This window comes from Triticum urartu, chromosome 7A (genome assembly GCF_056163025.1).
Source record: "Triticum urartu cultivar PI428250 chromosome 7A, HENAU_Tu73, whole genome shotgun sequence".
In the NCBI taxonomy this organism is placed as follows: Eukaryota; Viridiplantae; Streptophyta; class Magnoliopsida; order Poales; family Poaceae; genus Triticum; species Triticum urartu.
In genome coordinates, this window is record NC_141879.1 from 6538175 (window position 1) to 6565908 (window position 27734).

At 44.5% G+C, this 27734-nt stretch overlaps 3 protein-coding genes and 1 pseudogene across 4 annotated transcripts; 3 read left to right on the forward strand and 1 right to left on the reverse strand.

Moving 5' to 3' along the window:
• The first annotated feature begins 539 nt into the window (after positions 1–539).
• Positions 540–17235, forward strand: LOC147956780 (disease resistance protein RGA5-like; annotated as a pseudogene). The gene is made up of 5 exons (XR_015609971.1): positions 540–2078; positions 2356–2692; positions 13457–14726; positions 14909–15743; positions 15833–17235. The product of XR_015609971.1 is annotated as a disease resistance protein RGA5-like (transcript).
• Positions 5984–6958, forward strand: LOC147956781 (disease resistance protein RGA5-like; the record flags this gene model as incomplete). Its single annotated transcript, XM_087533053.1, has 1 exon — positions 5984–6958. A coding segment is annotated over one exon (975 nt), but the record flags the coding sequence as incomplete, so codon positions are not given.
• On the forward strand, positions 14938–17804 carry LOC147956782 (disease resistance protein RGA5-like). Its single transcript, XM_087531450.1, has 3 exons — positions 14938–15743; positions 15833–17204; positions 17349–17804. Exons 1-3 carry the CDS (start codon positions 14938–14940, stop codon positions 17802–17804), a joined length of 2634 nt encoding a protein of 877 aa, XP_087387576.1.
• Positions 17805–22081: 4277 nt separating this feature from the next.
• Positions 22082–26753, reverse strand: LOC147956783 (disease resistance protein RGA4-like). Its single transcript, XM_087533027.1, has 2 exons — positions 25571–26753; positions 22082–24521 (listed from the first exon to the last, which is right to left on the reverse strand). The coding sequence occupies exons 1-2, from the start codon at positions 26458–26460 to the stop codon at positions 22340–22342; spliced, it is 3072 nt and encodes a 1023-aa protein (XP_087389153.1). The 5' UTR covers positions 26461–26753; the 3' UTR covers positions 22082–22339.
• Positions 26754–27734: the final 981 nt, after the last annotated feature.

Below are 27734 nucleotides of genomic sequence, written 5' to 3' on the forward strand. Positions count from 1 at the left end.
GTTCCAAAATCTAAATTAAACATGGCTAAATTCTTTTTGGTTGTACTCCCTCCATTTCTTTTTTACTTTGGATATAAGATTTGTTTAAAGTCAAACACATTAAAGTTTGACCACCTTTATCTAAATAAATATCAATATTCACAATACCAAATCAATATCATCAGATGCATTATGAAATTAATTTTCATATTGTACATATTGACATTTTTTATATAAATTTGGTCAAACTTTATGAAGTTTGACTTTAGACAGACTTTATATGCAGAGTAAAAAGAAACATAGGGAGTATATAGTATCGTTGTATAATAACATCTTCAGTTACCAAACATGCATGTACGGATAATTGTGCATCTAGGTAAAATATTCATGTTCATTTTGGTGAATATCAATTAATGTGTTTTTCACTAGATATAGGCGACCACGTGTGGCAGAATGGCAAGATGTCCGGTCAGATGACCTGGGTCCATGGCGACTTGGTGGCTCTCGACTGACTACAGGAACATCACAAGGCAATTGATAGTAGGTTGGTCACTAACCCAATATGTTTTCATTTGCAAAATTAATTTTATTTTTTGTTTATTTTTTTCTGAGTGACATTAGCAGTTTCTTCTGATGTTGTATTAAGATTCCAACAAGAATCTATAAAGGGTTCTAAGAGAGCAGAGAAAAAAGGAAAAGAAAAAGCCCGATAATGTTTCAGATACTATTCATGAAACGCCTCCATATAACAAGACCAAAATATACACATAGAAACTCCCAAACATTGCATGCCAAGGAGCTTTCTTCTGTTTGGACTTAAGGTACTAGATCATTTGTTCTAAGTTCATTAGTACGACCATTTTTGTTTTGAGTGATATACAAGCGCATATTTGTTTTAGGAAGTGTTATATTTTTTTCTTCCATTGCAACGCATCTGCATATTTTCTAGTACTATATTAAAATAAAAGAAGAAGTGGGGAATCATTTGTCACGACTCACGACTGAATCAAGGAACCGAGCGTTGGTCGTCGCACTGCAGGCAGCCAGATCTACCACTCTGCTCTCCACGCTCCCCTTCTGCCAGGTCCCTGAATCCCGCCGCCGCCCCCACCGCCGCCGGCTATAGCACAGCCTCGCCGTCCTCCCCCCCACCGCCAAACGCCAGCCTCTTCCACCCCGACCATAGCAGCTCCATCCCGCGGCCTCCTAACGCCGGCTCTGCCGCTCCGACCCCAGCGCCGCCGCCCGCCCCGACCCGGCGACCCCGGCGCAACCAACCGCGCGAGCCATGGACGTGGCGACGGCGGCCATGGGCAGCCTCCTGCTGAAGCTCGGCGAACTCCTCAAGGAGGAGTACAAGCTGCAGGCCGGAGTCAAGGAAGACGTCGAGCGTCTCAAGGGAGAGCTGACCATCATCCACGCCGCCCTCCGCGACGTCGGGGACGTGCCGCGGGACCAGCTCGACCAGCAGGTCAAGATCTGGGCCGACGACGTCAGGGACATGTCGTACGAAATGGAGGACGCCGTCGACAAGTTGCTGGTTCGCGAGGAGGACTCCAATGCTTCTGCCGCCACCAACAAACCGGTCGAGTTCAAACGGCTGATGAAGAAGATGTCCAATATGTTCACCAAGGGCAAGATTGCGAAGAGGATCAAAGGCCTCAAGAAGCAGGCGGCTGAGCGGCGTGAAAGGCACAAGGTCAACGACATGTTTGCCGGTCCAGCAGGCGCAGCCACGGTAGATCCTCACCTGTTGGCTCTGTACAAAGATCGCAAACAGCTCGTTGGCATTTGTTGAGCAAGTTAACTGAGATGCTGACTGATGGGGATGCTCATGTGTCCAAGCAACTCAAGATAGTCTCTATTGTTGGAATTGGAGGTCTTGGCAAGACTACTGTTGCTAAAGCAGTGTATGATAAGCTTCGATGTAAATTTGATTGCAGCGCTTTTATTCGGGTGGGACGGAAACCTGGCGTGAAGAAACTTCTCAAAGACATTCTTTTTGAGATTGACGAGGAAAAGTACCAGGGTTCCAATTTGTCAATGCTGGATGAAATGCAGCTGATTAACGAACTCCGAGAATTCTTAGAGAGCAAAAGGTATGCACCCTATTAATACAGTCCAGTTTTAAATCAAGAAATTTAATTAATCCGAACAAGAGGACGATGAAATTATATGTAACGCATGTCTATCTCTCCTGCAACTGTCACTTCATCATTCATTTATTGAACAATGCCTATTTTAGATTATTAATGATGTGGTTGCCATGCATATGCATATCATTTTTTTTCTTTGGATATTTGCGATTCTTTATTAGGCACCTTACCAAATAGTTTCACTAATTGATTAGGGTTGTTGCATTTCGGATGGGGGCAGGTACTTCATCGTGATTGATGATATATGGAATATAGAAGCATGGGAAATAATCATATGTGCTTTGAGAGATAATAAATGTGCAAGCAGGATAGTCACAACTACTCGTATTCTCGAGGTTGCGACAAAAACCGGTGAAGTATACAAGCTAAATCCACTTTCTCATGATTTATCTGAGGAGTTATTTCATACAAGATTATTTGGTGGCAAAAATAAAGGCCCTTATGATCAGCCAACAGAGTTGTACAAGAAAATGTTACACAAATGTGGTGGTGCACCGTTGGCTATTATCACAATGGCTAGTTTGCTTGCTGGTAAACCGGTGGAGGATTGGTCGAAGGTATACAACTCGATTGGTTTTTTTTTTTGAGAACCAATGAGTAACAAGCTACTCAATGGGTAGGATTACACTCAGCTAGAAACAGATCTTTAAGATTCTCCGGGACTGACCCAGCTATAGCTTGGTTGCCTGCTGTTCTCGCTAGGAAAGCTAGCTCATGAGCCAGTTTGTTGAGCTTCCTCCCAACCACACTAATCTGGTAATCAGCAAAAAGTTCCAGAGTTTGCCTGATGTCCGTCAGTATGGGGTAGCATTTTGAAATTCCAACTGTGGTGTTTCTCAGCTCTCTACCAACTGAAGCGTTGTCAGTCTCCACTATGATTCTCCCATTGTATCTCTTTGCAAGTTCCTTCAGACCACAAAGGATAGCTCCTGCCTCAGCCTCCTCTACTGAGCTGCATTTTTCCAGGCGTTGGCAAACTGAGAAAAGGACCAGGCCCTGGGGGTCGCGGGCCACAGCGCCGCCCCAACTGTCACCTGTGTCTGCTAAAAAGGCTGCATCCGAATTTAGCTTTGCCCATCCAGGGGCCGGCGGAGACCAGTGCTTGGGAGAGGCACCAAGGCTGTGTCCAACCCGGTCATTCTCTGCTTTCCCCCCTGCTTCAATTTCAGTGACTGTCTGGGCCTCCAAAAATTCAGTTTCATATCTGACTAGACGACGCACCGATCCAGTCACAGTCTCCTTCCCAGAATCGTGAATCACATCGTTACGCAGATTCCATGCCTGCCAACACATAAGTAGGATCCTCCGTTTGGTTGCCTCGCTTTGCGTGCCCAGCAGCATTTGAAACCAAAGATCTCCAGTATCCCTAAAAGCTTTTTCCTTTGGTAAATCCCAGACCGACCTTAGTTCATGCCTCAAGGCCCTGCTTCTTGTGCAAGCGATGAGAGCGTGATACTCATCCTCTATTCCATTCCCGCAAAGATCACAGGTATTATTGGTGGCGATTGTACGCCTAAAAGCATTATGCTTAGTCGCCAGTGATTGTGTGGCAGCACGCCATCCGAACACCTTAATCTTTTGAGAGACTTTTGCCTTCCAAATGGTGTCCCATATGCATCTATCTCCTACCTCATTTGCCGAAGAGGAAGCTCCAGTATTGTAGTTCCGGCTGATTCTGTAAGCCAGTTTATATGCACTTTTGACCGTGAAAATACCAGTATTCTCATAGTGCCAGGCTATCACATCCTCCACCTCACGAGCTGGGATTTTTATTTTCTCGATCTCTTCCACATCAAATTTGTTGAATATTTGGTTTATCAGTTCCATGTTCCAGTCCCTGGAGTCCTCCTTCATCAGTTGGTTTACCCACCTGATTCTGGACCGTCTTATAAACCCCGCGGTTTTACATCCTTCCTTTCTGGGTATCCAATTATCTCTCTGGATTTGGATGCTCTTCCCGTCCCCCACTCGCCAGATTAAGCCTTCCTTTAGAAGCTCTAGCCCAAACTCAATACCTCTCCAGGACGGCGAGGCATCTGCCGCAAACACTGTATCCAAGAACTTGCCATCGGGAAAGTATTTTGATTTTAGCACTCTTGCGCATAGGCTGTCTGGTTGTTGAATAAGCCTCCAACACTGACGGGCCAGGAGAGCTTGATTAAAGCATTTCATGTCTCGAAAACCAATGCCTCCATCTCTCTTGTGCTTGGTCATATTTTCCCAGGACATCCAATGAACTTTCCGGCGGTCAAACTTGTCTCCCCACCAAAAATCCCTAATCAATTTCTCATACTTATCACAAAACCCTGTATTAAGTTTGAAGAACCCCATAACAAAGGATGTGAGTGATTGCAGCACTGACTTGACATTCACCTCCTTTGCCGCTTGGGACATGAACCTCTCATTCCAATTATTGCGCCGTTTTCCAAATCGGTCCATGATGGGCTGAAACTTTTCATTTTTCATTCTGCCATCTGGGGTAGGAAGGCCTAGATATTTACTCTCAAAAGTATCTGCTTCCACTCCTAGAATATCCTTTATCCCATTTCTGACTTCCATTGGGCACACCTCACTGACAAGGAGAGAGCATTTGCCCCGTACCCCTCTGGAACAGGGTGAGGACGTCTTTAACTTTCCTAGCTTGATCCGTTGAAGCTTTGAAGAATAACAGACTATCATCGGCGAAAAGAAGGTTAGATATGCCCGGGCTGCTCCGAGCCACTTTTAAGGGAGTTATATTACCTTCTTCAACTTCTTTCTTGAGCAGACTCGCGAGCCCATCAGCGACGAACAAAAACAGGTATGGACTCAGGGGGTCCCCTTGTCTCAGGCCTCGCGTGGGGGTAATAGGCTCAAGAAGCACCCCATTGCACCTAACAGTGTATTTCACTGACTTAATGCATGTCATGACCCATCCTATCCATCTCTGGTCGAATCCAATCTTGTGGAGGGCTCCTTCCAAAAATCCCCAGTCCACTCGGTCGTAGGCTTTTGCTAGGTCGAGCTTATACGAACAATAATTATCTCTCTGGTTTTTCTGTGCTGGATCTTATGGAAGCATTCAAATGCTATGAGCGCGCTATCCGTGATCATTCGCCCTGGGATGAAAGCACTTTGGGTTTCTGAAATTAGCTCATCTAACATCGGTCGGAGCCGGTTCACTAAAATCTTTGAGATAACCTTGTAGATTACGTTACAAAGACTGATTGGCCGATAATCTTTTATACTTTCTGGATCCGCTCCCTTTGGAATCAACACAATTACTGTTTCATTTACCCCTTCCGACATGATCCCATCTTCAAAGAATTTTATTACTGCATCAGTAACCTCATCCTTCATCACTCCCCAATTCCGTTGGAAAAAGCGTGCTGGAAAGCCGTCTGGCCCCGGGGCCTTGAGGGGACCAATTTGAAACAGTGCATCCCCAACCTCCTCTGGTGTCACCGGTTTGGTTAACGCCATGTTCATGGAATCATCCACTCTCGGGGGAAAGAGGTTCAGCAGCTCCTGAGGTTTGACATCCTCATCCTTACAGTACAAGTCCGTGAAAAAACCATTAATCTCAGATTGTATGTCTTCGGCCTTCTCAATCCAACGCCCATCACTTTTCTTCAGCTTTGATATTTTATTCTTTTTCCTTCTCCACGTTGATTTCCTATGAAAAAATTCAGTGTTTGAATCCCCTTCTTTCAGCCACATGATTCTCGACCTCTGGCGCCACATGATCTCCTCCCTATACAACATCTCGTCCAACTCCTTCTCAGTTTCCTTAATTTTCCTTTCCGTGTCCGTCGAGTTCGAGCGTTGCCACAAGTTTTTTAGCCGGGCGCGAAGAATGCTGATTTTATTCTAGACCGAACAGAAGTCCCTCGATTGGTTTTGGGTATGAAGATAACAAAGATGTTGACAACATGAGAAAGATACTTTTGTTTAGTTACTATGATCTGCCTTGTCATTTAAGGACTTGCTTGTTGTATTTGGCCATATATTCAGAAGATGATCTGATTGAGAAGGATAGTCTGATATGGAAGTGGGTTACTGAGGGTTTCATCCGTGAGGAACCAGGGTCAGGATTATATGAATTTGGTGAGAGATACTTCAACGAACTTACAAATAAAAGCATGATACAACCGGTTGAGACCCCACATTATGGCATCATAATTGGCTGTCGTGTTCATGACATCATCCTTGATATGATATGTGTATTGTCAAGGGAAGAAAACTTTGTTACTGTATTGGATAGTGACGAGCAATATACAACTTCTCATCACAATGCTCACAGGCTAGCTGTTCAACATAGAGTTCAACCTGTGGTTAGCACGTCTATGTTACAAGTGAGGTCACTTAATGCCATGTGCTCTGCTAAGATGTTGCCATCACTGTCATGCTTTGAAGTTTTGCGTGTCCTATCTTTTGAAGGTTGTTGTGATTTGAACAACACTAATCACCTTGAACATCTTGGGAGGTTAGTTCACTTGAGATATCTTAGAGTAGGGTGCATGTATATGACTGAGCTCCCAGAGAACATAGGACATCTGAAGTTCTTGTTGGTACTGGACTTGGATAATATGGGAAGCCTAAACAAACTTCCAGATAGTATTGGTCTACTAAGTAAACTCAAGTGCTTAAAGGTTTGCAAATGTTTGTCAGGAGTGCCAGATTGCATCGGAAATTTGACATGTCTGGAAGAGCTATGCCTAACAAATGTTGAGGAGTCCTCGAACTTTGTGACACAGCTTGGCAAGTTGACAGAGTTGAGGAAACTCTGCATTACTCAAACTTTATGGTTGCACAGTGCAAGCTCGATGGAAGCTTGGGCATAATCTGTAGCCAAGAGGAAAAACCTTCAGAGTGAAGTCTTGGCACGTAGGATGACGCACGCTTCGTGCTCCCGCGACACGCAGGGCGACGCGCTGGACGAGAGATGGCACGTATCCTACGCCGCCGATCTGCAGACGCGCTCGCTCACTTTCTATGACGGCGAGCTGATTCTCCGGCGTGATGCTCTCCGCCTCAACCTGATCGATGACCGCGGGGTTATAGTGGATGCGCGATTTCTCCGCGAAGGGGAGTCCATAACCATCGGCGACATCATCTCGCTGCCATGCCATTTGGTGAGGATTCGGGAGCAATCTACGGCGACGTGCACGTCCCCAGCGGTCTCGGCACAGGGCACGTCTCGAGGTGCGGCACACGTGAAGCGTACGGAGATCCAGGCGGGTGCGGACCGGGTTGGGGTGGCCCCATGCTACACCAACCGCCCGCTAATGGCGGCTGGACGCGTGGGAGCTCCTCCATGGCCGACTGACCGCCATGAGGGACCCAGCACCGAGCCGGGCGTGGAGCCTTCTAGAGCGGGGGAGGCACGGAGAGCCGCCCCATTTTCCCCACCTACCCCCACCGCGCGAGACGCGCATCTCGCTCCTCTCTTCAAGCATCTCCGGGAGCGTTCTAGGGTTTGCTCCCCAAATCCATCCCCTTCTGATTCCTTCGGCTGGTGGCGGGGCAAGGTCGGCGGCGACAACTGCTCCTTCGCCCAAGTTGCTGCGGCGGAGCGGGCGGGGGGTGCGACGCGCGCCGCGATGGGAGATCGTGGCGGGGGCAGATCTGAAGGATGGCGTGACAACATAGTGCGGGGAGGGTTCGACGGTGGGCGCATGGCTCCGCTGCCTAACCAGTCTCGACACATGGTGTGGCAGCGGCCTGATCCGCCGCCGACGAAGTCGGGAGACTCGAGATCTGGTGGTGGTGAAGTGGGGGACAGATGGGAGGCTGCTGCGTGTGCCATGAGCGGCGCGACCAAGGAGAAGACGGCGGGCACCAAGGAGCCACCTCCGCCTCCAGCACCCGGGCAAACGGCGACCAAGAACAACACCGAGATCTGCATCAACTGCTCCCTCCCAGGTCATTTCGCTCCTCCCTGCCCTACTATTCGCTGCGAAAAATGCAACAAATTAGGTCATATGGCCCAGCTTTGTCAAGTTCTGAGGCCGTGGGAATGCATTCTGTTCATGTGTGGGTTCCAATCGCCTGGTCAGGGATTCTTCTATATACCTGATCTATGTGCCGCTAAGCATAGTGTGGAGAAAACTAATAATGTGGTGATTACTATAGTTGAGGGTGAAGCTACTGTGAAAGATATTGAGCAGGAATTTAACGCTATATTCGCCAAAAAACCTGGAAAAAAGAAATGGCGCTATACAGCTCGATCTATTGGCCCTGCTCAATACGTGATGCGATTTCCTAATGCTAGTGAAGTAGAAAGGGCATGCTGTTATGGGAAACGCTTACCTCTGAAAGAGGGGAATATTGTTGTTTGTATTACTCCTTGGACTGCCTCGATTGGAGCTAAAGGCATCATGGAAAAAGCATGGGTTAGGGTGCGCAACATTCCAATTGAGAAAAGATGCACTGAACATATAGCTTATGTTGGGGCTCTGGTGGGAATTACATTAGAAGTTGATGAATCGACTGTGCATAAACCTAAATATGCTAGAATCCTTCTTGGTTGTAGAGAGGTGGAGAAAATTCCTCCTTCAGCTGAAGGGATGCTGGGGGAACAGTATTATGATTTCTTTTATGAAGTGGAAAAAGTTGTGACTATGGGTGTTGAGAAAAGCCAGTCTTATACTGCTGTTGATAGCAGTGCTTCTCCTTCCTTCCCCAAGAAAGCGAGGATGGACTCATATCCTGCTTCTTCCATGGGGCAGGGAGAGACGAGCATGTCCATGGCTGGTAACTTCCCCTCCCAGAATTATGATAAGGGCATGCAGAGGCTTCCTGCGGTAGTTGAGAGTGAAGAGGAAGAGGATAGATGAAGGTAACAACACGGAACTGCTGATTGAGACTATGGCCAGAGAACATGCAGCCGAAAAAATATCTTATTGTGGCTCTCAATCTGATAAAATATCTTGTGGAAATATCTCTGAGGATCTGGGTGTGGAAGATATGACTGAATCTCCCAGTACTGAGATCAGTGTACATAAAGGTGCTTGGGGAATGTTTACTCCTGTTCCTCCCTCACCTGTGTTTGTCTGCCATGATATGAATACTTATGGGAATGCATTTCCTCCCTTGTCAGACTATGTGGTTTGGCCTTCCCTGCCTCACATTGTGCCTCTTGAGGAGGGGTCCATGGAAGGAGGAGAAAACTGCAGTGTGTATACAGTTGAATCTCCCTCTGGGTCTCCAATTCATGTCAACATGAGTCAAGATGATGAGCCCCCCCCCCCCCCCCCGCAGACAGAAGCAGAAGCTGGAGAAGGTGGGAGATGTGGCTGCCAACAGAATGAGGAAGCGCAATCTGGAAGGTATGAATATGCCCAGTTCAAAAAATCAATTTTCTGCCTTATCTGATTCTGCCATTATTTTGCGGGCGTCCTTGATGGGAGTGCAAATCCCGGATAATGACTTTGCTACTGTTGATATCTTGCGTGAATTAGAACTCTCTAGAAATTTATTGCATAACAAAAATATTGATACTGATGCGCAAAAAATTACTGTCAATGATGGGTTGGGTAATGATATCCCCCTCTCTTTAGAATGGGATGAGGATAATAGAGATGTTGATGAACCATTTATCCTGGTTCAACCTAAAAACAGAAAAAAGAAATACCAGCGCAGGAAATCGGTGGTGGTTTTGTCTCCTAATAAATCCAGTAGACCTTTGACTAGAAGTCAATAGAGAGATGGGGGGGTAGGGCTGCTATGGAACCTGGCAGACCTACCAGAGTGAGAGATAAACCCGAACGATATAAATGAAAGGGGTTTTTTGGAATTGTAGGGGGGTGGGTAAAAAAGGCATGTCCACCTGCCTTATTGACATGATTAATGCCAATGATTTAGATTTTATTGGTCTACAGGAAACTATGAAGAAATCTTATAATCCTGCCTTTTTAGGCAAATTGATCCGAATCAAAATTTTCATTGGGAATGGTCTCCCTCTAGGGGGAAGTCTGGTGGCATCCTTTGTGGGCTTAATAAAGAGAAATTTGACATCCTTACGACCAAATGTGGTAATTACATTCTACAGTTAAACATGTTCGATAAGAACAAAAACTGTAGCTGGGCCCTGATGACGGTATATGGTGCTGCGCACGATGAGCAGAAACCAGAGTTCATTGCCGAGCTGTCATCCATGTGTCATAATATCAACATCCCTTATCTAGTCGGGGGAGACTTTAACATCATTCGACATTGTGGAGAGAAAAACAAAAAAAACATCTATGTCCCATTTCTCGGAGGCGTTTAATTCTGTTATTCATTTGCTTGGGTTGAGAGAGATCTATATGACGGGTGGTTGCTATACCTGGTCCAATAAACAAGAAAACCCTACTCTGGAAAAATTGGATAGAGTTCTCATGTCCCCTGATTGGGAGGATTTATACCCTCTCGTGTCTGCACATAAATTGATCAAGGAGATATCAGATCATAATCCCTTGCTGATTGATGGTGGGAGAGCTTCCTCTAGAGCATCAGGTAATAGGTGTTTCAAGTTCGATAATGCCTGGCTCAGTAACCCAGACTTCCTTCCTCTGGTGGCTGATATTTGGTCTAGGCCAGTTTACACTACAAACCCCATTGACTCCTTGAATATTAAACTTAAAAGAATTAAGAATTTTTTTAAGGGTTGGGGGTCCAATTTGTTCGGTCATAATAAGATCAGAAAGAATACCATCAAGCTTGAACTACAGGAGCTTGAGAATCTGGAGGAGATCGATGAGTTAAGCGGGGGGGCATATACTAGAAAATTGGAAATTCTAGTGGAGCTTAATAAAATGTATATTGAAGAAGAACTGCACTGGCATCAATTTTCTAATGAGAGGTGGTTGTTGAAAGGAGACAATAATACTGACTTTTTCCACAAAGTAGCTAATGGGCGTCGTAGGAAAAACTCTATGATCTCCCTGGAGTGCGAGTCCACTATTATTGAAGGCACTAAAAACCTACTGGCCCATGCTACTGATTACTATAAAACCTTGTTTGGATCAGCCCCTGGCAATATATGCCAGATAGATGCAAATATGTGGTCCCAAGATGAGATGGTTACTCCTGTTGACAATGAGGACTTGACTCGGCCTTTCTCATTGGAAGAGATCAAGAAAACATTATTTGAGATGAAATCTAACCGAGCCCCTGGCCCAGACGATATCCCTGTTGAATTTTATCAACACTGCTGGGACGTAGTAGCCAATGATCTCCTATGCCTGTTTGAGTGGTTTCATGAGGGCAAGTTAGATGTTCAACGACTTAATTATGGTATCATAACTTTGTTACCTAAGTCGACTGATGCTAATAGAATCCAGCAATATAGGCCCATTTGCCTGTTACGCTGCCCTTACAAGTTACTCACTAAAGCCATGGATATTAGAGCCAGTAAATATGCCCATAAATTGTTCAGTATTCAACAGAATGCTTTTATTAAGGGGAGACACATAGTGGATGGGATCCAATCGCTTCATGAGGTCCTGCATTATACACATCTCAAAAAACAAGTGGGAGTGGTTCTTAAACTTGGCTTCGAGAAAGCGTATGACAAAGTCAACTAGGACTTTTTGCTTGATTGTCATAGGAAACGTGGATTTAACTCTAAATGGTGTGAATGGGTAGCTCAAATCTTAAAAAATGGCACGGTTAGTGTCAAGATTAATGATGAGGTGGGACCTTACATTCAAAGCGCTAAGGGTGTGAGGCAGGGGGACCCTCACTCTCCTTCCTTGTTCAATATTGTGGCTGATTGCCTGACCAAAATGGTCCTTACAACCCAAAAGAATGGTCTCATTAAAGGGTTAGCCGCTGATCTTATTGAAAATGGTGTTGGCATCCTGCAATATGCGGATGACACGGTGCTTTGTTTTGAACATGATATTGACAAAGCTGTTAATATGAAGCTCTTGCTGTATCTCTTCGAACTTATGTCTGGGCTTAAAATCAACTTTGAGAAGAGTGAGATATTTAACATCGGGGGGGGGGGGGGGGGGGATAATGACACCGATTTGGTATATGCCAACATGTTTGGATGTCAAGTGGGCACACTTCCTATGAAATATCTGGGGGTCCCTGTTACCTACTCTACCCTAAGAAACGCTGACCTCGAATTCCTGGACGGTAAAATGGTCAAAAAGCTCGATGCCTGGGTGGCCTATGCGGCATCTTCTGGGGCCAGATTGACTTTGTTAGGGTCCAGTTTGGACGGAATTCCTTCTTACCTTATGTCAATGTTTCTCTTTAACAAAACCTTCGTTGAAAAGTTGGATAAACATTGCAGACGCTTCTTTTGGAGGAGAAAGTATAAGAAACGCGGGTATCATATGGTAAAGTGGACAAGAATTTGTCGTTCGAAGAATATTGGGGACTAGGGATTAAAGACCTTCATAAACAAAAAATTGCCCTGCTCGCTAAGTGGTGGTGGAAATTAGAAACGAGCGATGGGTTATGGCAACGTATAGTCAGAGAAAAATATTTTAGAAACAAAACAGTAGCTAACATTCGGACCCGTTTTTCGGACTCCCCCTGATGGAAAACAATTATGAAGGTCAAGGACTCGTATATGGCGGGTAGGAAAACTAAGATTGAAAGTGGTAACCTGGCCAGAGTCTGGTATGACCCCTGGATTGAGAATACTATTTTGAAAGATCACTACCCTGATCTCTTTAGTATCTGTCAAGAACAGGAATGTACTATTGCTTCCTGGGCGGCAAAAAATTATGAGCTTGGCTTTAGGCGCAGCCTGGTTGGAGAGTTGGGCGAGCGGTGGGCTTGGATGGTTATGGAAGTTAAAAAACTGCCGTTGAACGACTCCCCAGATAAAATCCTATGGGGTCTTGACAGCAAAGGGAAATTTATTACTAAATCCTTGTATAATTGGTTGGAAAGGAATCTATCAGGCCCTAACTATGAGATGGTGTGGAAAGCACCTATCCCATTGAAAATTAAGATCTTCGTTTGGCAGCTATTTCAGAATGCAATTCCTACTCGGGACAATATGCGTATCAGGAACTGGCCTGGGAACCCCATGTGTTCCTTCTGTACTGACGTTGAGACAGCAAATCATCTGTTTTTTACTTGCTCGCTTGCTCATTCGGTCTGGGGAGTGCTGGGCTTGACGGCTGGAGCATCCTGTTGTCCTCGTTCTCTCTGGCAGAGTTTTGCTTGGCTGTATAAGTTTTTTCCGGGCGGGAAACTTTTTTACATGATGATTATTGCTGCAATATGCTGGGGGGTTTGGACCCTCCGCAATAAAGTTACATTTGATAACCATGTTACTCGCTCTCCGCTGGAGGCGGTTTTCACTGCCTGCTCATTTTTAATGTATTGGGCAGGTTTGCTAAAGGGAGAGGATAAGGTGAAGCTCCAGGCTGGAGTGAAGAGGCTGGCTCACGCGGCTGCAGCGCTGGTGGACAGATCTCACCCTCGTGGCAGGCCGCTCCTAGGAGACAGAGATGGGATCCAGATTGGCTAGACCACGCTCGGTTCTTTTATTCGCGGTGTCCCACTAGGGTTTGATGCCCGCTGGGTTTATGTCTTCTGGCTGGAGTTCGTTTAGTTGCAGAAGCTTATCGTCGTTCCTTATCCTGGGCCTTTTGTTTTCGTTGGGTTGTGGCTTGTGAGTGTCATCAGGTTTTCATCCCATGGCGGTTCGGTTGGTCCGTTCCAGAATCATCCTGCGGTGGGTTTCCTGGTGATGTACCAACTCGCTCCCCCCTTTCAGTCTCACTTAGCTCTCATATGAAACTGGTGGGTCGTATTTTCCATTTTGTTAGTGGCTAGTGGTTTGATCTTTGAGAACAATTCAGACACAGACTGATGTATTTCCGTTGATTGTGAAATTAATGGAAAGGGGTTGTGAGCTCGGTTGGAAAAAGAATCTGTAGCCAAACTGCAGAAAATCCAAGTCATAGACATTTATGATGTTAAGTCAACAGGGTGTGATGATGCCACCTGCTGCTGTTGGGAAGGGTGCATCCTCTCTCATAAACTCCGTGTTCTACACATGGTGTATAGACAACCTACACTACTAGCAAAGATTACTCCCTCGGTTCTTCCAAACCTCTCCCATTTATCAGTACATGTGGACAGCCCTGATTTGGAGATCTTTGGAAGGTTCCCAGAGCTCATTACTCTATGTCTTGACATGCCAAAGGGTCTCCGCCATGATATCATGGGAGTTCCAGGTGCATTCCCCAAGTTGAGAGTTTTGAGGACAGCTGCAGCGTGCCTGGTCGGTTCCTAGAGGGAGCTATGCCGAGCCTTGAATTCCTGCATTTTTGTGTCGAAGCGCAGCAGCCCTCCGAGGATGGCAAGGTTGATGACTTTGATTTCAGTAGCATGGGGAACCTCCCCTTGCTTCAGAAAGTTGAAGTCGAGATATGCTATGCCCTTAGTGCGGACCTCGACAGGGCTGAGAAAGCGGTGAGGCATGCAATTGGCATCTTTCCGCCCAACAACCGTCCCATACTCCCAAGAGTCCACTTACTGAAGAAAGCGCGGAATATGCTGTCAAGCAATCTGATGCTCAAGAGCGAGACAGAAACAACATCATCCTTGAGGAAGCTCGCATATGCACATCATCTAACATCTTGACGTTGCTTCGTGAGTGTTGCTTGATTGATCCATCCCCCCACCTAGCTTTGTCTCGATTTCTCTTAGTTTCTGTTCCTATCGGGTCGAGTACAGTACTTCATTGATCTATGCGTGCACATGTTAATTACTTAATTAATTCTGTATCTTTGTCTTCTGTGTGTGTTGACTCTTGTGCGTGCTTGATTAATTAGATGGTTCGGTGAGTGCGTCGCTTGGCGCCATGAGAGCCATTGCTGGGAAGTTGGACATGCTGCTACTGGCTCCTCCTCAGGGATGCTCCTCCGAGAGTGTCAAGGATGGGATGCAGTTCCTCAGAGAAGATGTTGAAGAGATGAGCTCCTACCTTGATGAACTGTCAGAGCTGGAGGACCCTCCCCCGACAGCCAAGTGCTGGATGAATGAGGCGCACGATCTGTCGTACGACATAGAAGATTACATCGACAGCTTATTATTTGTGCAGTCTGCAGAACCCTCAAAGAACGTCAAGGGCACCAGATCCCGCCTCAAATTGTCCGGTCATGCCAAGACTTCCAGGAGACTCCCCAAGAGACTGAAGCCACGACACGAGGGGATTGTGGGAAGGGTGTCACAGTTCAGCTTGTTCGTCCAGAAGGCAACTGAACGACACCGGAGGTATGATCTTCATTCTTGCAGCAACTTGAGGCATAGGTTTGTGTCCCTTGGCCCTATGCTCCCAACGCAGTATGGCGGAGAAACCACCCACATAGTAATTGATAGCAGGATGAACGAGTTTATCAACTCACTGGAAAACGATGAGGGCAAGCAGATCAAGGTCATGTCTGTTCATGGATCTTCTGGTCTTGGTAAGACTACACTCGCTAGAGCTGTGCACAACAAAGTTGGTAAGAGATTCCAGTGTCAAGCTTTCATTCGGGTGTCCAAACAACCTGACACGAGTAGAATTTTCCATGACATGCTCTCTCAACTCCAGGGGCATCATCCCTCACCAGATTGTAAGGAGACTGACCTCATTGATAATATCAAGATCAATCTGCAAGACAAAAGGTACTACCGTTTTTCTTCATATATACTGTATTAGACTTAAAACTTGCATGTTCCCTATACACTAATATGTGCTAATTGTTGGCATGCAGTTACTTAATTATTCTTGATGATGTATGTGATGCATCAGTATGGGACATCATTTCTCATGCTTTTCCAAAGGATAGTCATGGAAGCAGAATAATAACTACACAGATCGAAGACGTCGCATTAACATGTTGCTGCTATCAATCAGAGCATATTTTTCAGATGAAGCCCCTAGATGATGATCACTCAAGAAAGTTATTCTTGAACACACTTTTTGGCTCTGACAGCTATTGCCCTGAACAGTTGAAAGAGGGTTTAAACAAAATTGTTCAAATATGTGGTGGTCTGCCACTAGCAATAATCAGCATAGCTGGTCTTTTAGCAAGTCAACCTGCCATGCCAATTGAACTTTTGACGTATATCCATTGGTCCTTAAGCTCTTGTTTCTCGGCATCAGAAAGAATGAGACAAGCACTGAATCTGAGCTTCAGTAATCTTCCTCATTACCTGAAGTCATGTTTGCTGTCTCTTAGCATGTGTCCAGAGGGCTATGAATTCTTCAAGTATGATTTGGTGAAGCAATGGGTGGCTCAAGATTTTGTTCATACAACAGAAGGTCAAGACATTGGTAGAGTTGCAGAAAGCTATCTTGATCAACTTATTACTAGAAGATTCATCCAACCTATATGTATCAGTTACAACAATGAGGTGGTTTCCTGCGCAGTTCATGATGCCATGCATGATTTCATTGTGTACAAGTCTGCAGAAGAGAATTTCATTGTGGCAATAGACCACAGTCGAAAGAATGTGTCATTTTCTCATATTGTTCGTCGACTGGCTCTCCTCTTTGGCAATGCAAGATATGCCAAGACACCGACGAACATGAGCAGGTCACAAATTCGGTCACTTAGATTTTCTGGATTATTTGAGTGTATGCCTTGTATTAGAGAGTTCAAGCTTCTCCGTGTTCTAAATCTCAATCTATCCGGCCTTCCTGGCGACCACGGCCTCATAGACCTCACTGGGATTTCAGAGCTGTTTCTGCTGAGATATTTGAAGATTGCAAGTGATGCCTGCATAAAACTACCAAACCGTATGCAAGGGCTGCAATGTTTGGAAACACTGGATGTCATGGCTGCAACAAGAGTCACTGCTATTCCATGGGATATTATACATCTGCCACACTTGTTCAACCTGACTCTTCCTGTTGAGAGAAACCTTCTGGATTTGATTGGCAGCATGGACTCTGTCATCAGTCTATGGAGCACTGGCAAGCTGAGCAACCTGGACAATCTTCATCTCGCCTCTTCTTCTACTACACTGCCGTCATTGGACCACATCATGGAAGCCCTGGGAACTTTACTGGGAGGACATGGTAACCTGAAAACTCTAGCTCTGACTCATGATGATGGATCTTGGCGTAAAGATGCTTCAAGAGTAATCATTAGCTGGGATGGCTTGGCACCCCCCCCCCCCCCCCCCCCCCGTCTCTAGAGATTCGAATTCTCACCGCACAGCTGCATCACATTTTCCCAAGTTCCTCGGTGGGTTAAAGAACTTGGCAACCTATGTATCTTGAAGATTACAGTGAGGGAACTGCAGTTGAATTGTGTCGATATTCTCAGAGGATTGCCTGCCCTCACTGCTCTGTCGCTGTATGTGGAGACGGAGCCCGTTGACAAAATCATCTTTGGCAATGCCGGGTTCTCAGTTCTCAAGTACTTCAAGTTCAGGTGCAGGGCACCTTGGCTCAAATTTGAGGCAACTGCAATGCCTAATCTTGAGAAGCTCATGTTAGGTTTCAATGCCATCCCCCAAATGGATCAATATCAACATGCTAATGCAGTTATCACCATTGAGCGTATGCCAGGCCTTAAAGAGATCTCTGCAAAAATTGGGGGAGCAACTACTAATACTGATGCAGTCTCAGCCTTGAGGACCGTCGTTAGTAATCATCAAAGAAATCCGAAGATTAACGTCCAATTGGTGGATTACAGTTTCTATGATCATGAAAATGAATTGCAGTTTCTATGGTGACGAATGCACAAAGCCCAGCCGATAAAAGGTACTATTCATGTTTCTTTCCGAAGAAGGAAATGTTCCTTCCTTTACTTCGACTTAGATTCTTCAACATGATTTAATTCTAGGAAGCTAACTTTGTTGTTGTCATTAGTTAAGTGATTAGCTAGATCATTTGGATTTTTAATTATCTATTTATCTCCCTAGTTGATTGACTAGTTAAGTTGCTACCTGATTGTATGGCTGCAAATAAGCACAGGCCGTTAACATGGATGACACTGCTCAAGATAATCGTTGGAGCAGTTTATGTCGCCATCATGCTGATCGTGAAGCTTTTGTAACATTTTCTGCACCATTAAGTGATTCTAAAGTTCGGAGTTCATGCAGTTGGTGACTACACAAAAGACATGAATGAGCTCAAGAGAAAGTACCCGAAGAAATGTCCGGCTTTTAAGTTGCTTGTAGTTTGGATACCATTGAGTGTTGATGTTTTTAATTGCATTATGATCTCAACTAGCAAAAGGGCTTGTACATTGCAACAGGAGAAAAAATGAACACCACTGGGCATTAGACTATAGACACTTTGCTTTTATCAGACTAGTCAATGGCCGTCCCATGAGGTGCACAATGGCCCTACTAGGTAGGCCCGTGTGAGATTTGTTTACTTGATTTATTAGTTTTATTGCTTCCTTACGTAACTGCACCCGCTTCGATTGCCAAACTATCCTGCTAACCTCTCTCTTCTTACCGTTTATTCCTCCGATCAGACTCCTGTGGTACAAGTTTATCCAGAACATATGCTTTGAGGATATGAATAATTTGCTTCAACTACAATCAAATTTGTTCAATCTAATACAAATTCGTGTTTGGTTTTAACATGAATTTGCATTCATTTATAATTGTTTATTTACATATACAACTAACACATATTTGTTTCTATCGGCTAGAAAATTTGCGTGCATTGCAACTTAATTTTGCTTCTATCAATAACAATTAAATTTATTTCCTCGGAGTCATAAATTGTACATTTTTTCAAACAAACAGAAGTTTGGTACCAAAGAAAGGGGTATACGCTTCCATACAATAAAAGCCTAATACTGTTAAAACAACAAAAGATAATTAAATTACAACAAAAAGTGTTAAAAGGTCCACGTCTAAGATGGCTTGGAAGCAAGGTTATTGACTTGGGTAGCGGCGAAACACTGCCAAATGAAAAATGATGCCATTGTGATGGCAGCAAACAACAAGGATGACGTTGCCAACAAGTAACCGCAACATGGTGATATCCTGGTCGGTTTCATGGTTGCGGAGGCTGCAGCACACACATTATGCTGGAAAGCACATCCCTAGGGAGGGCCACTGTCTCCGCCCATGTCTCCAGCACCTCCCCCACGCCTTCAAATCGACACCGCTGACATTGTGGGGATAGGTCAATGCAAGGCGCTTTGAGAAACCAATGATGCATGATTGGCATCGTGTGGCACAAAACATCTGTATAGCAGAAGTACACATGAGAAAATGAGAGAAGGCTTGAATCTATTGAAACATAGATAATTCACACTGGAATCATAGAAAAATGAAATAAGGCTTACACGAAGCAACAATTTGATCTACCAGAACATACATGATAAGTAGGGGAACCATGGAAAACTGAGATGATTTATTTTGCTATAGGTATATATGTGAAACATAGAAGAAGCCATAGCATGCATGTTTTGTGTTTCCTCAACGTGCTGTGTGCATGTCACGGAATAGGAGCTCCGGTCTTGCATGTAGATTCCTATTAGGAATCACCTACGGTGCGAGTGAATCGGGCCGGCCCATCAGTGCAATCGGGTTCCTTTGTTTTTTGACCGATGTTTTCTTTTTCTCTTTTATTATAATTTTTTTAGTTTCCTTAGGATTATTATTTTGTTACATCATAATTTTGTTTTGTTCTTGGTTTTATTTTGTTCATTTATCAGTTTTCATTTTTTCTTCACATACTAAATTTTGTAAGCGCACAGTGTATTAGAGAGGGGGGGGGGGGGGGGGGGCAAGATGGCCAATTACTTCCACAGGAAATACATATCCGTACGTGCATACCCACCCTAGCTCAAAACATGATTACACTGATATAAGTGAAAGCCCACTCAACGCTGCAAAGAAAGGCCCCAAATCTCCTCTTAATAAACCTGTCGAAAGCGAAGCCTTGCCCTCTGAGTACACAATGTATATATTTTTAGAGCACACATGAACCATGTTTCTGATACATTTTAGACATTTTCAAATACATGATGTACATTTAAAAAACATGTGCTGAACACTTTTTTGAATATATGGTAACACATTTGTAGATACACGTACATTTTTTAAATAGCAATAAGCATTTAAACTACACAAGCATTTTTTTACATTGTATAAACAATTTTGATTTGTCACATACATTTTTGGAAACACGCAATATTTATTTAAAATGCCTCAATAATATTTTTATAGAAATAAACATTTTTATTAGCCTAGGTGAATATTTATTTATAACATTTTTTAGTTGTCACACACATTTTTTTTGAAATGCAGGAATATTTCCATCAAATGTCATGTACATTACTTTGATGGCACAAACATTTTTTTACATTACACGAACATTGTTTTACATTGTATGCATATTTGTTTTTTCTTAAAATAACATACATTTTTTGAAATGCAGGAGTTTCAGTGTCACAAACATTTATGTGAAAGTTATCAATATTTTTAAAACTGCGCTAACATTTTTTATACTATGTTAACATTTTTAAAAATAGGAGTTTCAATTTTTTTTAATTAAATTAAATTTTTAAGTATATTAATTTAAGGTAAAATATACATAAAAGTAAAAAAGAGGGAAAAAAGAAAGTCAGGTGCGTCAGTAGGATGTGGTGTGTCCTACTGGGAAAACCCACCACCGGCACCGTGTAGGCGAGACAGTTGTGCGCCTTGCAATAGGTGGCACATAGTCGCACCCCAGGGCGTACCCTGGTCTCACCTTTGGCGCTCCACGAACGAGTCGGCCTATACTATAGCTTTCTACACGTTCAGACTGATTTTAGAAGCTTTCGTGCGGGTTTGTTCTTCTTTGTTTCTATGGGTTTTTTGTTTTTGTTTTTGTGATCCCATAGTCGACAGGGGAAAGGCATGGTGGGAAGAACGTTGTGGTGTTGAGTGAGGTCGAGAGAGTTGCTTCCCGCAAAAAAAAAAGGTCGAGAGAACTATAGCGTCAGATTGATGCCGTTGGTGTGCCACCGCTCTTGAGGGTGTGTTTAGTAGCATGTATAGACCTAATCTAGTTGTTCTCCTCTGATACATGTTGAGTCCATGCATTTGCTGTTGTTTGGCAGCGGTATATGCGCTGAGACTCTGTTTGGCAGGCTGCATGTGTTTAGACATGCTGAATAATTTTGAATTCCAATTTTTTTTGAATGGTGAATAAATTTTAAAAAAACATGAACACAAATTTAAACATATTTTGAAATTCTAAACTTTTACTGAAAATTAAAACAAAATTTTAGTTTCTAAACATTTTTTGGAAATTTAAATAAATTTTGAAATTCTGGACATTTTTTAAAATTTGAAAATATTTTTTTTGAAAATCTAAACATATTTTGGAATTCTGAACCTTTTTAAAAATTTCAAGAAAATTCGAATTTTTGAAAATATTTTTAAAATTTAAACAAAATTTGAAATTCCAAATATTTTTTGAAAATTTAAACAATTTTTGAAATTCTGCATATTTTTTGAAAATTTAAACAAATCTTGACGTGGTCTGGTGGGTGGGGACGAGGGTCGGGGCCAGCATGGCTGCCTCCATGCACCCTCTCTAGGGTGCATGAGATGGGCATAGCCGAGGGCCCTTTTTTGGCATCAGATGGGCATAGCCCAGATGAACCCATGCACCCTAGCAAAGAAGCAAAAGTGGGTCGGATTGGGAACTCCATGCACCTTACCAAACACACCCTTATGTGCGGTGAGGTGAGAGGAAAGCGGTCACCAGGCTTTGTAAAACGAGTCACGGGCACCCTCCTCCGAGTAGGCATCCTCAGCACAAACTTGAACCAAGCTGTTTATTCTTGAACCCTTCCGCTTTTTTTTCCTGCCTTAGTTTTCATGCTAATTATCATGTATCAACAGAGCAACCAAATTATTAATGAAGCAAAATCAACAGTTTTCATGCTAAAATGATCATATACTAGCATGGGAACTCAAATTATTAAAAGAAAAGCTCTCTGCAAAATGCAACACATATATTATTATAATTAAAATAAAAAAATAAGGTGCTGTAACCGAATGCAATATGTTATTGAGTAACTGAATGAAATATGACTACAAAGGTTCTGGAAAATAGATGTCAAAGTTGACCTTGGACCAAATATATATATCCTTACAGCATATCTGGTGAACTCCCTTACAGCAGAAAGCCACCAAATCGACATGCATGAAAGTAAACTCATGTTGCAGTACAAGTACAAATTGAAAGGAGAAGCTGGTACACCCATGTAGAATCAATCGCCCGCATCCACTTCTTTGATGGAAAAATCTTATTTTCCATTAGTGACAGCTACTGAGAGCCCAGGTGCTGTTTCTTTTGCAGGCCGCGTTTCTGAAAACCAGCCAATGACAATAACCAATGTGGCGATTAATAAGCATAATAAAATGCACAACCCTTGATTACCAGACTGTCTGGTAGAAGTGGCACGGCGTGGTGCTTTCAATGGCGTCGCATCTTCACTTTCCATATCAACCTCTTCGGTCGACTTAACAAACAAGAGCTTGGGACGCCTGGGGTGGCTTTTTGCTGCCTCTTTCCACTTTTGTTTTGTTCCACTGTTCACACCATTATGGAGAGCAACCTCACTGAGACGTGGCAGGGACTGGATCTCCGCCGCGTGGCAAAAGCCATCGAGATTCTTACATAGCAACTGGAGCGATTCTAGACGCGGCAAAGCTCCCTGTTGGATTTCCAGCTCTGTCATGGCTTCCACAACGATGCATAGGCGCCGCAAGCTTCCAAGTGTTACGGGTCCGATGATGAGATCAGCCAGTTGAGTTGCAATGATCTTCAGGTACTCCAGGCCACACACTTTGCTCAGGGCAGCAAGAATCTCCTCACCCAGCTGAAGCTGTTGATTTGGGGATGAAAGGCACAACTTAGTGAGACCACGCAGCATGGTAACAAACGGAGGCAAACTACATATGTTGTCCCCTTGTAGCTTGAGCGAGCTCAGGTAGCAATGGGGAGCTTCTTTTTCTAGGGACAAGTCCACGAGCAAGCCTTGGAACCATTCATCATTGAAATTCAGTGAGAGTGAGTGAGCTTCTTTCACCTGGGTGCTTCTCATGATGAACCCCTTAATGGCCTTTGAGAGGTGACTCAAGTTGCTGCTAGTGGTGGCGATGGGATCGGTACCTTTATTAGTTGACCGCGTGCACCATAGTTTCACCTTCGTCAACTGATGCATATGCTCTATGAGCTGTGCAAATCCTTGGCTCTTTTCGTCTACAACAAATCCAGCTACCGTTTGCAATTTACTCTTCTTTTCCAACCAAGTCTGTAGCTTACCCATTTTCCGGTCTTCTACAATGAACTTTCCAAACAGATGAATCAGGCATGGCAACTTCATGACTTGTGTTGGTAGAACCTTTATATTGGTTCCTCTTACATCCAGTGTCTCCAAAAGCTTAAGCTTCTTGATCTCTTTCGGAATAACTGTAAGTGCAGCAGCTCCCCTGAGGCTCAGGTACCTAAGTAGCAACAGGTTGCTGCATATCACCTTGAGGTGCTTGTCCTCCAACTGATTACCACATTCATCTAGATCCAAAACTCGCATCAGCTCATACTTGGAAAAATCCAACATACAGTTGTGCACCTCACCGAAGATTGTCAGAGATCGGAGAAGAGGCAAACCATTGGGATTTATGTTGGACCGTACAGCAATTTCATTATGCAGAGAAAGCCAGCGGACATTATTGGGCAGCAGAGCATTATCGTATAACAAGGTGACAAAATTCTCAGTGTTGTGCTGGATGAACTCGAGCATCATACCATGAGTTTGGCATGTCTTTGCCTTTGCGCTGTTGCTGCTGTTGGCACAAGTAATAGGCTGGATGATACTCCGGTTGACTAGCTCATCGAAATTGGCAACGGCGACCTCGAGGGCACTGTGTTTAGGGTCTTCTATGATTAACCTTTCAGCTAACCATCTCCTTAGAAGGCTTCCCCTCTTGATTGGACGGCCACTCGGGTAAATTCCCAGATATAACAAGCAGATCTTGATATCTTGCTTACTTAAGCTGGTGTAGCTACGGACAAGCGCACGATTCATACTTGCTAAGTTGACATTTGTTGCCAGATCTCTGCCAAGGTTTTCGCCCAGATGTGCCCACTGTTCCCGTGTGGGATCACCGTGCAACAACTGGGCTGCGGAAACAAGAGCAAGGGGTAGGCCATCACATTTCTTTAATATTTCCGAACCCAGCTCGGTATCACCGGTAGATGGTGGACAGACAAAACAAGCTTTCTTGAAGAACAACTCTCTTGAGGGTCTCTGGGCAAGAGGTCTCATTATGTAGGCATTACCAGCAGGCGAGCTGCACTTATTTGCTATGGTCCGGTTGACCGTTGTAACGATAACTCTGTTGTCTTCCCTAGGGACCACAGGGAAAGCATCTTTTATTTCTCCCCAAAATTCTGTCTGCATGTCATCGATTACAATGAAGAACCTGTAACCGATAGTACAAAGGAGTTAGAAACATAGAACACAAGACATTCCCTATTCAAAGTTCAGAGAAAGCAATTAAGACAGGCATCAGCATTCCTACACAAAAATGTCACTTCAGAAATTATCTTTTGAAGCGAACACACATTGCTTGGTGAGCAGTGCATCTCGCCTTTAATACCCCACCATGTAGCATATCACACATTTTTGGATCTTGGTTACAGAATGTACTGACATCTCTATGCGCTCTTACTAATGTTGGTGCCATTCTTGTATTCTAGACGACTAGACCCTCTGATTTATGGAGAAACAGTATTGTTTTTATACAGATTATGATTTGACTACAACGATAGCTAGTGGAATCTTTCTTGCCAAGACATTGGAGTAGCTCCAGCTAGTGGAATCTTTACTGCAGCTCTGATGTAGCTATTTATTGTGCCGGCATCAGTGTTTTAGGAGCTGCGGCAAAGCTATGAAGATCTAGCGAATTATTCGAGCTCGGCTCGATTAAGTCACGAGCTTCAACCCAGGCTTAAGCTCAGCTTTTTAAGGGCATGAGCTCGAACATTGTGAGGAGTTTGAACTTTTTTTAAGGCTTAAACTGAGTGCCAGACCCCCCTTACATTTTCATGACTCATGAAATTGTCAATCTGAATTCTGAGAGCATATGGCAATAGCCTAATTGTGGATGAAAATCGTTAAGTTAATTGCTGCTGGAATCAAAATGTGCTACTCTGCCTTTGGACAAGGAAGCAGGAGCTCTGCTTTTTGCGTGAAGAATGAAATTAAGGCAACCTCTTGTTATCCACTCCCTCCGTAAACTAATATAAGAGCGTTTAAATTACTACTTTAGTGATCTAAATGCTCTTATATTAGTTTACACAGGGAGTACAAATAAAAGGTAGGATGCCTTCTGTTAGCTACATCAATGAACTGCAGTGTTGGTGTGAAATGGGCCAATTATTATTTTATGTGGATTAATAGAAAGGAAAATGAGTTAAGATTACGAATTTTAAACATACAGAACTATCTAGTGTAGAAAATATGTCGCACCTCTTGGTTTGAAGGTAAGCGTTAATGGTTGCGCAGAGTTTGGCGCTGCTGGGATCGCCGGAGCAGGAGTTGCCTTCACTTCCATCTCCACTACAAACGGTGGAGGGATCCATTCCAAGTTGCCGGAGTATGTCACGGAGAACATCCATTTCGCCTTTCTTGGCAGCACGAACCCAAGCCCTTGCTGGGTATTGGCCAACCACGGCGGGGCTGCTGTAGGCATGCCTGGCAAGAAGAGTCTTCCCAATGCCACCGAATCCCACAATGGAGATCACCTTGAGCTCCTTGGATTGTTGGCCTTGCGCCGAAGTTTCCCCTATCAGCTCCATGAGCTCATCAAGGGACACGTCCATCCCCACGGCGGGCACCGGCAGGCCAGCAGCTGAGACGGTGGTGTCCGTCTCCGTCTCGGCTGCCGCTGGCCCTGACTCCCAGGCACCGCCACCGCCACCGCCGCGCCCGTACACACCGGTGCTGTACTTTGTTCTGAGCACGGACGCGTTCTCTGAAATCTTCCTGAGACGGCGGATCTCGGAGGCGAACTCGTTACGGGCCTTCACCGTCTCCATCTTGTGGGCCTTCCGGCGGACGAACGACGCGCCGGCCACCGGCGCCACCCGGTGCATGAAGCGGTCGATGCAGTCGTCGATGGCGTACGCCAGGTCGCGCACCATCTGGATCCAGATCTTGTGCGCCTCGTCGCCGCTCCACGGTGGATGGGCACCGTCTTCTTGGATGGCGGCGCAGATCATCGCAGACTCATCTTTGATGTACTGGATTTCGTACTCCAGCTCCCCCCGCAGCTTGTGTTTCTCCCATAAAAAGTGCAAGAGCTTAGGCACGATCTTACCGGCCACGCTGCCGGGCACTGTGCCAGCCACGACCGCCATCTCCACACCACCGCCGACCAGCTCGTGGAGCCGGCTGCGCCCAAGGCCACCGGAGCAGCTCCTCCACCACGGATCTGGTTGAGGTCGAGGGCGCCAGCGAGGATTTGGTTGAGAAGGCCAACCTCGGCTTGCCGGCCGGATCTGCTGGACGGGAGAGGAGTCAGTGGCGAGGAGGTGGAGGAGGCGGTGGCCGGAGTAGTGGCGGATGGCCGGAGCCGGATGGGCTTTCTTGTTGGAGCTCGGGAAGAACACTGGTACAGGGCACCGGCGTGGACTGAGCTGCTGAGAGCATCTTCAATACATGATGTAGATGCAAAAACACATCTCTCAGGCCCAAAAACTCACCTCCAACACATTTGAGAGATAATGAAAGCTTCTTTTGGCATTTTATTTGCCAAATCTACTCTCCACGTATCTAGGATTTGATATCTGAACTCCCTTCCTTATCAATAGGTTATGAATATAACTATTTATATTATGGTTGTGCAGTATTTGCCATGTTGTGTGAAACATGTAACCATTTGGAGATGGTCTAGTGAAAGTGTGAAACAGAGGAATGGCCAATGTAAAAAAATGTTGATGGATTCTAAGCATAGATATCCCTTGAGCAGAGCTATAGTAACCAATATGTAAACAATGTGCAAAAACGCGATTCAAAACTATCCTTTTTTTCTATGACGCTGAAACCGGATGCATCTAGAACGATGCAAATTGTTTTATAACTTACCACACTACAACACAGACATTAATTGAAGGGGTTTTGTTAAGGGCATTTTCTAAAATGCCTTAGATTAGCTTTCTAAGAGGCGTTCTACAAAAGTGCCTTCAAAAGTCCCATGCTACTCTGACACTAACGAAGTATGCCTCAAAATAGTGGTATTTGACGGCATTCCAAAGAGTGCTGCAATATGTAGCAGAATCTGAACCATGATAGTGAAATTCAAATGCCTTTTGCGATGTGACAGTTAAGACTGACTATTCTCACAATTGCCTGCAGAGCAGTAGGAGTTTAACAGCATTAGGCTACTTGGCAAGAGGTTAGGGATCGAATGGTAAGCATGTTTCATTTTGATGCTCACCTTCCCTGGCGCATACACAAACACAAGACTGTACTTATCCAAGTTGCAATCCAGTGTCAGTCTCCGCAATGTTCGTCCATTCCTGATCAACATGTCTGTATTAGAGAAACAAAATTAACTTTCAAGTTTACTTAAAAAGGAACATTAATTCATACGGAAGTAATGGAGAATGTCAAAGGAAATTACCGATGGAAA

Coding starts and splice junctions, on each gene's coding strand:
- LOC147956783 (XM_087533027.1), bottom strand. CDS start 26,460: ATGGCGGTCGTGGCTGGCACAGTGCCCGGCAGCGTGGCCGGTAAGATC. Junction 24,522..25,570: donor GCTTACCTTCAAACCAAGAG/GTGCGACATATT, acceptor TATCGGTTACAG/GTTCTTCATTGTAATCGATG.
- LOC147956782 (XM_087531450.1), top strand. CDS start 14,938: ATGAGAGCCATTGCTGGGAAGTTGGACATGCTGCTACTGGCTCCTCCT. Junction 15,744..15,832: donor ATCAATCTGCAAGACAAAAG/GTACTACCGTTT, acceptor GTTGGCATGCAG/TTACTTAATTATTCTTGATG. Junction 17,205..17,348: donor GGCGTAAAGATGCTTCAAGA/GTAATCATTAGC, acceptor TGTATCTTGAAG/ATTACAGTGAGGGAACTGCA.